Raw genomic sequence first — 12,335 nt, forward strand, 5'->3', positions numbered from 1 at the left:
TTGCTTAGATTTCCCTATTAGTTTGGTAAGTACTGATGTATCACTCTTTAACTGTTCGTTGGGTATTAATCCTCCCTCCCTCAGTGGAGGTTCCTTGACACTGGCGAGGGCTTTTGATCTAGGGAATTGGATCTGCATTCCAGTTCCTTGAATTGTGCTTGAATGTCTTCCATTCATCCATCCCCCACAGGTGCTGTATAATCCCTATGAGTTTAGCGCTCCCCCACGATGATAATAATAATAATAATGGGTATTAATCCCAGTCTGAGGGTGGCCCAGGAAAAAAGGAAACACATTTTAATAAAAAGAATCTGCTTAAAAAATAGTCATATAATGTTCCCTACATTTACCTTCTTGCTCATATGACTAACTTATTTAGATAAGTCTTATGAACAAGTGACCCAGCATTTTCATGAAAGACTTAATATTATGCAGTGCAAAGAGAATTTCATTTATCAGTTCATAACTTTAATAAAACTGAGAATAGGTGTTTCACTACATTACATTGCTATTATCATCTTTGATAATTACAGTATTACATTGCCATTATCATCTTTGATGATTTTTTCTGTTTGCTCTATCTTGACAGGTGAAATATACCTTGGGAAGTTCATCACAGGACACTGGTATCGCATACAGGTGCAAAAGCTAAATGCTACAACAGCGATTGTTCTTTATGTCGACTTTGGGAACTTGGAGACCATTCCAAAAAACAAGTAAGACGTAGGGTTGTTGATGTTCAAGTAAGACGTAGCATTAATTGTAATACGTATACAGCAAATGTAACTTCTGATATTGCTAATCCGTGTTTAATGAGCGGTGGCTTATAAATTATTGTAACAGTTTTTTTTATAACATGCTGGCTGTCTCCTACTGAGGCAGGGTAACCCGAAAAAGAAACACTTTCACCACCATTCACACTAAAACTGTCTTGCCAGAGGCATGCAGATATGACAGTTTAGATGTCCCTCTCAACAGCAAATATCCCAAGCCCCTCCTTTCAAATTCAGCCACTGTACTTCCCACCTCCTGGACTCTAGTCCGGCTAGGTCAGTTGATTCTGAGGCAGTCGACTAAGTCCATTGTTTATAGAATTATTATGATCACAGCAAAAATTTGATCTGTATCCACCACAACTGCCATTACTAGCTACCTGGTCCTCTCTATTAGGCCATCAAATTGAAAGTTTAGTGTATTTATTACAATACAGTGTGCACCAACCAGGAACTTAAGGTTTTATTTATGTTGTACTTCTCAGTATTCGCTCGTGTCCGGCACATGGCAAAAGTATCGCATCACGTGCAGTGGGTGTGAAACTCTATGAGGTAATGAGTCCACAAGGTCCAGAAGCAGGGTGGTCTGAAGCAGCCATGGAAGGCATGATTGCTTGTTTAATGGGCCCCAACACAAACAAATTTTTTGCATCCATAATGGTAAGTTTTTCTTCCTTAATAATTTTACAAATAATTCACAATTTGAAGATGAAACTAGGTAAAGTTTTGGCCCATCAAAGATCATTAGCAAATAACTTAAAACTTGATAATGCTCCAGGACAGACAGAAATATTGTTCAGTTTTCATCTCCAATTTGTAAGCTAGTTGGAATTGTTCCAGTCACTGTATTAATTTATTCTCTTCTTTAATCTTTATTATTATTATTAGCCTAGAATTATACATTATTTTATTAGAGGATAAGGGTGAAGAGATTTTTGGGACATTTATGGATTTGGAAAAGGCGTATGACATGGTGGGTAGGGGGGCAGTGTGGCAGATGTTGCAAGTGTATGGAATAGGAGGTAGGTTATTGAAAGCAGTTAAAAGTTTTTATGAGGATAGTGAGGTTCAGGTTAGAGTATGTAGGAGAGAGAGAGATTATTTCCAGTAAAAGTAGGCCTTAGACAAGGATGTGTGATGTCACCATGGTTTTTCAATAATTTTATAGTTGAATGCTCGGGTGTTGGCAAGAAGTTTGGGGTTAAAAGATAAAGAATCTAACACAAAGCAGGAGTTGTCACAGTTGCTCTTTGCTGAGATTCTGAAGAGAAGTTGCAGAGGTTGGTGGATGAGCTTGGTAGGGTATATAAAAAAAGAAAATTGAAAGTGAATATAGGAAAGAGTAAGGTGATGAGGCTAACAAAAATTAGGTAATGAAAGATTGGATATCAGGTTGGAGGGAGAGAGTATGGAGGAGGTGGATGTATTCAGATTTTTAGGAGTGGACGTATCGGCAGATGGGTCTATGAGAGATGAGGTGAATCATAGAATTGACGAGGGGAAAAGGTGAGTGGTGCACTGAGGAGTCTGTGGAGACAAAGAATTTTGTCCATGGAAGCAAAGAAGGGAATGTATAAGAGTATAGTTATACCAATGCTCTTATATGGGTGTGAAGCATGGGTGGTGAATGTTGCAACAAGGCAAAGGCTGGAGGCAGTGGAGATGTCATGTCTGAGGGCAATGTGTGGTGTGAATATAATGCAGAGAATTTTTTTATTATTATTATTTTTTTTTATTATCACACTGGCCGATTCCCACCAAGGCAGGGTGGTCCGAAAAAGAAAAACTTTCACCATCATTCACTCCATCACTGTCTTGCCAGAAGGGTGCTTTACACTACAGTTTTTAAACTGCAACATTAACACCCCTCCTTCAGAGTGCAGGCACTGTACTTCCCATCTCCAGGACTCAAGTCCGGCCTGCCGGTTTCCCTGAACCCCTTCATAAATGTTACTTTGCTCACACTCCAACAGCACGTCAAGTATTAAAAACCATTTGTCTCCATTCACTCCTATCAAACATGCTCACGCATGCCTGCTGGAAGTCCAAGCCCCTCGTACACAAAACCTCCTGTACCCCCTCCCTCCAACCTTTCCTAGGCCGACCCCTACCCCACCATCCTTCCACTACAGACTAATACACTCTTGAAGTCATTCTGTTTCGCTCCATTCTCTCTACATGTCCGAACCACCTCAACAACCCTTCCTCAGCCCTCTGGACAACAGTTTTGGTAATCCTGCACCTCCTCCTAACTTCCAAACTACGAATTCTCTGCATTATATTCACACCACACATTGCCCTCAGACATGACATCTCCACTGCCTCCAGCCTTCTCCTCGCTGCAACATTCATCACCCACGCTTCACACCCATATAAGAGCGTTGGTAAAACTATACTCTCATACATTCCCCTCTTTGCCTCCAAGGACAAAGTTCTTTGTCTCCACAGACTCCTAAGTGCACCACTCACCCTTTTCCCCTCATCAATTCTATGATTCACTTCATCATTCATAGACCCATCCGCTGACACGTCCACTCCCAAATATCTGAATACATTCACCTCCTCCATACTCTCTCCCTCCAATCTGATATCCAATCTTTCATCGCCTAATCTTTTTGTTATCCTCATAACCTTACTCTTTCCTGTATTCACTTTTAATTTTCTTCTTTTGCATACCCTACGAAATTCATCCACCAATCTCTGCAACTTCTCTTCAGAATCTCCCAAGAGCACAGTGTCATCAGCAAAGAGCAACTGTGACAACTCCCACTTTATGTGTGATTCTTTGTCTTTTAACTCCACGTCTCTTGCCAAGACCCTCGCATTTACTTCTCTTACAACCCCATCTATAAATATATTAAACAACCACAGTGACATCACACATCCTTGTCTAAGGCCTACTTTTACTGGAAAATAATTTCCCTCTTTCCTACTTACTCTAACTTGAGCCTCACTATCCTCGTAAAAACTCTTCACTGCTTTCAGTAACCTACCTCCTACACCATACACCTGCAACATCTGCCACATTGCCCCCCTATCCACCCTGTCATACGCCTTTTCCAAATCCATAAATGCCACAAAGACCTCTTTAGCCTTATCTAAATATTGTTCACTTATGTTTCACTGTAAACACCTGGTCCACACACCCCCTACCTTTCCTAAAGCCTCCTTGTTCATCTGCTATCCTATTCTCCGTCTTACTCTTAATTCTTTCAATAATAACTCTACCATACACTTTACCAGGTATTCTCAACAAACTTATCACCCTATAATTTTTGCACACACTTTTGTCCCCTTTGCCTTTATACAAAGGAACTATGCATGCTCTCTGCCAATCCCTAGGTACCTTACCATCTTCCATACATTTATTAAATAATTGCACCAACCACTCCAAAACTATATCCCCACCTGCTTTTAACATTTCTATCTTTATCCCATCAATCCCGGCTGCCTTACCCCCTTTCATTTTACCTACTGCCTCACGAACTTCCCCCACACTCACAACTGGCTCTTCCTCACTCCTACAAGATGTTATTCCTCCTTGCCCTATACACGAAATCACAGCTTCCGTATCTTCATCAACAATTAACAATTCCTCGAAATATTTCCTCCATCTTCCCAATACCTTTAACTCTCCATTTAATAACTCTCCTCTCCTATTTTTAACTGACAAATCCATTTGTTCTCTAGGCTTCTTAACTTGTTAATCTCACTCCAAAACTTTTTCTTATTTTCAACAAAATTTGTTGATAACATCTCACCCACTCTCTCATTTGCTCTCTTTTTACATTGCTTCACCACTCTCTTAACCTCTCTCTTTTTCTCCATATACTCTTCCCTCCTTGCATCACTTCTACTTTGTAAAAACTTCTCATATGCTAACTTTTTCTCCCTTACTACTCTCTTTACATCATCATTCCACCAATCGCTCCTCTTCCCTCCCGCACCCACCTTTCTGTAACCACAAACTTCTGCTGAACACTCCAACACTACATTTTTAAACCCATACCTCTTTGACCCCATTGCCTATGCTCTCATTAGCCCATCTATCCTCCAATAGCTGTTTATATCTTACCCTAACTGCCTCCTCTTTTAGTTTATAAACCTTCACCTCTCTCTTCCCTGATGCTTCTATTCTCCTTGTATCCCATCTACCTTTTACTCTCAGTGTAGCTACAACTAGAAAGTGATCTGATATATCTGTGGCCCCTCTATGAACATGTACATCCTGAAGTCTACTCAACAGTCTTTTATCTACCAATACATAATCCAACAAACTACTGTCATTTCGCCCTACATCATATCTTGTATACTTATTCATCCTCTTTTTTCTTAAAATATGTATTACCTATAACTAAACCCCTTTCTATACAAAGTTCAATCAAAGGGCTCCCATTTTCATTTACACCTGGCACCCCAAACTTACCTACCACACCCTCTCTAAAAGTTTCTCCTACTTTAGCATTCAGGTCCCCTACCACAATTACTCTCTCACTTGGTTCAAAGGCTCCTATACATTCACTTAACATCTCCCAAAATCTCTCTCCTCTACATTCCTCTCTTCTCCAGGTGCATACACGCTTATTATGACCCACTTTTTGCATCCAATTTGTAGTTTCAAAATTAGGAGGATGTGCAGGATTACCAGAATTATTATCCAGAGGGCTGAGGTGGGGTTGTTGAGGCAGTTCGAACATGTAGAGAGGATGAAACAAAATAGAATGACTTCGAGAGTGTATTAATCTGTAGTGGAGGGAAGGCAGGGTAGAGGCCGGCCTAGGAATGGTTGGAGGAATGAGGTAAAGGAAATTTTGTGTGAGAGGTGCTTGGACTTCCAGCAAGCATTTGTGAGCGTGTTAGATAGGAGCAAATGAAGACAAATGGTTTTTAGGACTTGACATGCTGTTGGAGTGTAAGCAAGGTAATGTTTATGGAGGGATTCAGGGAAACCAGCAGACCAGACTTGAGTCCTTGAGATGGGAAGTACAGTACCTGCACTCTGAAGGAGTTTACCTGGAGAGAGTTCCAGGGGTTAATGCCCCCACGGCCCAGTCTGTGACCAGGCCTCATGGTGGATCAGAGCCTGATCAACCAGGCTGTTACTGCTGGCTGCATGCAATCCAACATACGAGCCGCAGCCCAGCTGGTCAGGTACCAACTTTAGGTGCTTGTCCAGTGCCTGCTTGAAGACAGCCAGGGGTCTATTGGTAATCCCCCTTATGTATGCTGGGAGGCAGTTGAACAGTCTCGGGCCCCTGACACTTATTGTATTGTCTCTTAACGTGCTAGTGACACCCCTGCTTTTCATTGGGGGGATGTTGCATCGTCTGCCGAGTCTTTTACTTTCATTGTGAGTGATTTTCGTGTGCAAGTTCGGTACTAGTCCCTCTAGGATTTTCCAGGTGTATATAATCATGCATCTCTCCCGCCTGCGTTCCAGGGAGTACAGGTTCAGGAACTTCAAGTGCTCCCAGTGATTGAGGTGTTTTATCTTCTTTATGCACACCGTGAAGGTTCTCTGTACATTTTCTAGGTCAGCAATTTCACCTGCCTTGAAAGGTGCTGTTAGTGTGCAGCAATATTCCAGCCTAGATAGAACAAGCGACCTGAATAGTGTCATCATGGGCTTGGCATCCCTAGTTTTGAAGGTTCTCATTATCCATCCTGTCATTTTTCTAGCAGATGCAATTGATACAATGTCATGGTCCTTGAAGGTGAGATCCTCCGACATGATCACTCCCAGGTCTTTGACGTTGGTTTTTCGCTCTATTTTGTGGCTGTAATTTGTTTTGTACTCTGATGAAGTTTTAATTTCCTCATGTTTACCATATTGGAGTAATTGAAATTTCTCTGGGAGGGGTGTTAATGTTGCAGTTTTATAACTGTAGTGTAGGCACGCCTCTGGCAAGACAGTGATGGAGTGAATGATGGTGAAAGCTTTTCTTTTTCAGGCCACCCTACCTTGATGGGAGATGGCCAATGTGTTAATAAAATAATATAAAACAATTAACTAGAGTAATATTTTAATTTCAGCAAGCACCACATGTCCAATACAGATAATCTCTTATCGTAATTTAGTTGGTGTTGTACTTTTCAGCAGACTGCAGAATGAATCTGAACATGTGCTTAAATAAAAAAATGCAGTTCATCGACTTATTCCGGTTTTCTTACCCCAGGTGGTACTCCATCACTGGTTTTGAGTTGCATTACAGTACTTTGCTCACACTGGGATATACTCCAGCAGCAAAGTGCTCCATCATTTCTAAAGTATTATCAGGTTCAGCCTTCTACTGTCCTACTAAGTTTGTATTCCTTTCCCTTCACTAAAAGTTTTCTTGTATTTCTTCTATCTGTAATGAGGTACTGTAGATCATTAATTGCTTGCTCAAGGAATATGCCCAATCTCTCTAATATCTTTATTGGGATTTCTGACTCTTATTAATTTTCCCACATGCAGGTCCTTGAAATGTACCATTACTACTAGTGTGGGTGAAGGCACAACAGGATGTCAGAAATTTTTGTAGTATTGTAACATTTTTATCAATAATTATTTTATTTTTCACATATTCCAGGAGCCTGGCAATCCTCCACAAGTGCAGATTTTCAATATGGAAGCATCAGGTACTTGCACCTTAGCCTATTTAGAATTAGTTGAAAAAGGAATAATTTCTCTAACACAAACAAGGAAAGAGTAATTGATATATGTAAAGGTTGTCAGTAATTCATAATATTTCTGTGCCTATAATTATTTCATGAGGACACACAAGAAATTGTGTTTAAAGAAAGACTATTAATTTTTTATAAGACTAAAACAGTACATTGCAGTTCTTCATTTTACCATAATGTACCTAATGTTTATGTAATAAAATGTTCCTCTTCAGGAAGTGGCAGATACTGTTGAGTGCATTTTTGCTTGGCAGTCCTGTGCTATGTAAATTATTTTAGCTTTCAGTAGTTCAAAACCCATTAGCTGGGATTAAGTAAAATTTTTGGAGTTAAATGTATGACTATTTCAAGCTCCCATCAGTACATTTTGCATTGACTTAGATAATATGTTTTGATGATTATCAACAGGACATAGACAAAAATATATTCACTGTACCTCAGATATAGTGTAGCCAAGTTGCAGCTATACTAGAAAAGAAGAAGAATTTGAAATTTTAATTTACTTACTTTTGATGATGATGAGTAAATTTTGTTTTATAGATTATTGAAATTGGCATATTGATGTAATAAAAATCAAACCCATTCTATTTAATTCTTTCACTCGTTATCCGTATTCACTCTTACCAAATACTACGGATTGAAGGTATATAGCAATTATTAGCATTTAAAGTTAGAAATGCTGAAAAAAATAGTTAAATATATCATGATGTATGTACAATATATAGGAAATAATCAGGTATATCTTGCTGCTTCTACTACACTTGGGTCTCACTACACATGCATGTCCATGTATCATGTATATTTACACACCCATCTGGGTTTTCTTCTATTTTCTTAATAGTTGTTGTTCTTTTAGGTCACCCTACCTTAGTGGGATATGGCTGGTTTGTTGAAAAAATAGGAAATAATGGTTAATCATATATGTACGTATATGGAAAATAATGGTTAAATATTTTATGAAAGATGTTCAGTAGGTCCCCACATATGACCCAAATGCATTCCTGAATATCAGTTATTACTCATGTATTTGGAACTTGCAACCTGTTTTCCCATAGAACCTGTTACAATCTAAGATGTAATTCCTAACTATAATAATCCATATCAAATTTTATATATTGTTATAATGAAATTAAAAACAATGTACATTACTCAGACAAGTAGCTCTTTCCTTTCCTCCCATTCCCTCTCCTATGCCTATACCTTCCTTCCTGCCTCACATTGCATCTGACACAACATTGCATAGGCAGCAGTAATAACACACTCACTCCCACTCTAGCACTGCCCTTGACATCACTGCATGAACAAAAGCAAGAAGATTGCCTCCTTCCCTAATACATTGCATCTGACAAAACTGTAAGTAGTAGGACTGCTGCTATCCTCCATCCCTACACACACTATCTGATGAAACACTGCACAAGCAATAGCACTACAAAGCCAACATTTTTTTTTTTTTTTTCAACAAGTCGGCCGTCTCCCACCGAGGCAGGGTGACCCAAAAAAGAAAGAAAATCCCCAAAAAGAAAATACTTTTATCATCATTCAACACTTTCACCACACCCACACATTATCACTGCTTTTGTAGAGGTGCTCAGAATACAACAGTTTAGAAGCATATACGTATAAAGATACACAACATATCCCTCCAAACTGCCAATATCCCAAACCCCTCCTTTAAAGTGCTTCCCATTTCCAGGACTCAAGTCCGACTATATGAAAATAACCGGTTTCCCTGAATCCCTTCACTAAATATTACCCTGCTCACACTCCAACAGATCGTCAGGTCCCAAGTACCATTCGTCTCCATTCACTCCTATCTAACACGCTCACGCATGCTTGCTGGAAGTCCAAGCCCCTCGCCCACAAAACCTCCTTTACCCCCTCTCTCCAACCCTTTCGAGGACGACCCCTACCCCACCTTCCTTCCCCTATAGATTTATATGCTTTCCATGTCATTCTACTTTGATCCATTCTCTCTAAATGACCAAACCACCTCAACAACCCCTCTTCTGCCCTCTGACTAATACTTTTATTAACTCCACACCTTTTCCTAATTTCCACACTCCGAATTTTCTGCATAATATTTACACCACACATTGCCCTTAGACAGGACATCTCCACTGCCTCCAACCGTCTCCTCGCTGCTGCATTTACCACCCAAGCTTCACACCCATATAAGAGTGTTGGTACTACTATACTTTCATACATTCCCTTCTTTGCCTCCATAGATAACGTTTTTTGACTCCACATATACCTCAACGCACCACTCACCTTTTTTCCCTCATCAATTCTATGATTAACCTCATCCTTCATAAATCCATCCGCCAACACGTCAACTCCCAAGTATCTGAAAACATTCACTTCTTCCATACTCCTCCTCCCCAATTTGATATCCAGTTTTTCTTTATCTAAATCATTTGATACCCTCATCACCTTACTCTTTTCTATGTTCACTTTCAACTTTCTACCTTTACACATTCCCAAATTCATCCACTAACCTTTGCAATTTTTCTTTAGAATCTCCCATAAGCACAGTATCATCAGCAAAAAGTAACTGTGTCAATTCCCATTTTGAATTTTATTCCCTATAATTTAATCCCACCCCTCTCCCGAACACCCTAGCATTTACTTCTTTTACAACCCCATCTATAAATATATTAAACAACCATGGTGACATTACACATCCCTGTCTAAGACCTACTTTTACTGGGAAGTAGTCTCCCTCTCTTCTACACACCCTAACCTGAGCCTCACTATCCTCATAAAAACTCTTTACAGCATTTAGTAACTTACCACCTATTCCATATACTTGCAACATCTGCCACATTGCTCCTCTATCCACTCTATCATATGCCTTTTCTAAATCCATAAATGCAATAAAAACTTCCCTACCTTTATCTAAATACTGTTCACATATATGCTTCAATGTAAACACTTGATCTACACATCCCCTACCCACTCTGAAACCTCCTTGCTCATCCGCAATCCTACATTCTGTCTTACCTCTAATTCTTTCAATTATAACCTTACCGTACACTTTTCCTGGTATACTCAGTAAACTTATTCCTCTATAATTTTTACAATCTCTTTTGTCCCCTTTCCCTTTATATAAAGGGACTATACATGCTCTCCGCCAATCCCTAGGTACCTTCCCCTCTTTTATTCATTATTAAGCAACACTATATCATCCCCTGCTTTTAACATTTCTGTCATGATCCCATCAGTTCCAGCTGCTTTACCCCCTTTCATTTTACGTAATGCCTCACGTACCTCCTCCACACTTCATTCTGCTCTTCTTCACTCCTAAAAGATGGTATACCTCCCTGGCCAGTGCATGAAATTACGGCCTTCCTTTCTTCCTCAACATTTAAAAGTTCCTCAAAATATTCTCGCCATCTACCTAATACTTCCCTCTCCCCATCTACTAACTCCCCTACTCTGTTTTTAACTGACAAATCCATACTTTCCCTAGGCTTTCTTAACTTGTTTAACTCACTCCAAATTTTTTTCTTATTTTCATTAAAATTTCTTGACAGTGCCTCTCCCACTCTATCATCTGCTCTCCTTTTGCACTCTCTCACCACTCTCTTCACCTTTCTTTTACTCTCCATATACTCTGCTCTTCTTATAACACTTCTGCTTTGTAAAAACCTCTCATAAGCTACCTTTTTCTCTTTTATCACACCCTTTACTTCATCATTCCACCAATCACTCCTCTTTCCTCCTGCCCCCACCCTCCTATAACCACAAACTTCTGCCCCACATTCTAATACTGCATTTTTAAAACTATTCCAACCCTCTTCAACCCCCCCCCCCCCCCCACTACTCATCTTTGCACTAGCCCACCTTTCTGCCAATAGTCGCTTATATCTCGCCCGAACTTCCTCCTCCCTTAGTTTATACACTTTCACCTCCCTCTTACTTGTTGTTGCCACCTTCCTCTTTTCCCATCTACCTCTTACTCTAACTGTAGCTACAACTAAATAATGATCCGATATATCAGTTGCCCCTCTATAAACATGTACATCCTGAAGCCTACCCATCAACCTTTTATCCACCAATACATAATCTAACAAACTACTTTCATTACGTGCTACATCATAACTTGTATATATATTTATCCTCTTTTTCATAAAATATGTATTACTTATTATCAAATCTCTTTCTACACATAGCTCAATTAAAGGCTTCCCATTTACATGACTGCCTTTTTTTTATTTTTTAACACTCCATCCATCTCTCACCTAAGTAAAGTGAGCTGACATAGGGGACAACTCTTTCATTGTCCCTCATTTAGTCACTGTCTTGTCATAAAGGTGCCAGTATCACAGTCCAGATGACCCTCCAAACTGCAACATCCCCACCTCTCCCATTGGTTCTGATACATATTATATATAATTTCCTCCTTTCATTGTTAATGATGAGGGTATTAGATACCTAGGCATGGTGTATGGCAACATTGTGGTATAGTTTATCGCATATCCAGGTTTAGAAGTTGGGAGAGATGATTGGTGGTGTGAGGTGTCAGAGTTGATGCACCTAAACAACTGGACAGGAAGTGGGGGAGATTTATTCATATTACTAACCCAGAAGGATAGTAAACCAATATAACTCAATAAAGTCACTATGGCTTATTTCCACTGGGGACCTCTTGTCTTCCTTCCCAGGAAGTAACACAGCATTTGCATAACCAGGTACTAGGTGAACAGAGGCAACAGGTGTAAGGCATTATTACAACCCACGAGTCCCAAAGGCCTGTTATCCTGGGTATAAAAGGAGCAAAATAAACACAGCAGAAAAACTTTTGACTTATATTATCCTTCACCAATTTAAAACAGAAGTATGTACACTATGTACAACAATAGGTATTAGTGCACTCCACGGTAAGCAAGGCAGAAT

The 12,335-nt window shown here is 39.7% G+C and overlaps 1 protein-coding gene across 3 annotated transcripts in view; it reads left to right on the top strand.

Annotated features, from left to right (window-relative positions):
- The window catches only part of LOC128704109 (RING finger protein 17), a 297,172-nt gene extending 288,987 nt beyond the window's left edge, over positions 1 to 8,185 (top strand). The window contains exons 33-35 of one of the 3 annotated variants that reach the window (XM_070099113.1): positions 590 to 716; positions 1,259 to 1,433; positions 7,346 to 8,185. In XM_070099113.1, coding sequence (XP_069955214.1) covers positions 590 to 716; positions 1,259 to 1,433; positions 7,346 to 7,468 — 425 coding nt within the window. In that variant the 3' untranslated portion in view covers positions 7,469 to 8,185. The remainder of the gene's footprint in view (positions 1 to 589; positions 717 to 1,258; positions 1,434 to 7,345) is intronic. The other 2 variants (XM_070099112.1, XM_070099114.1) reach the window with 2 other exon arrangements.
- Positions 8,186 to 12,335: the final 4,150 nt, after the last annotated feature.

The sequence above is a fragment of the Cherax quadricarinatus genome, chromosome 66 (assembly GCF_038502225.1).
Source record: "Cherax quadricarinatus isolate ZL_2023a chromosome 66, ASM3850222v1, whole genome shotgun sequence".
NCBI classification, from domain to species: domain Eukaryota; kingdom Metazoa; phylum Arthropoda; class Malacostraca; order Decapoda; family Parastacidae; genus Cherax; species Cherax quadricarinatus.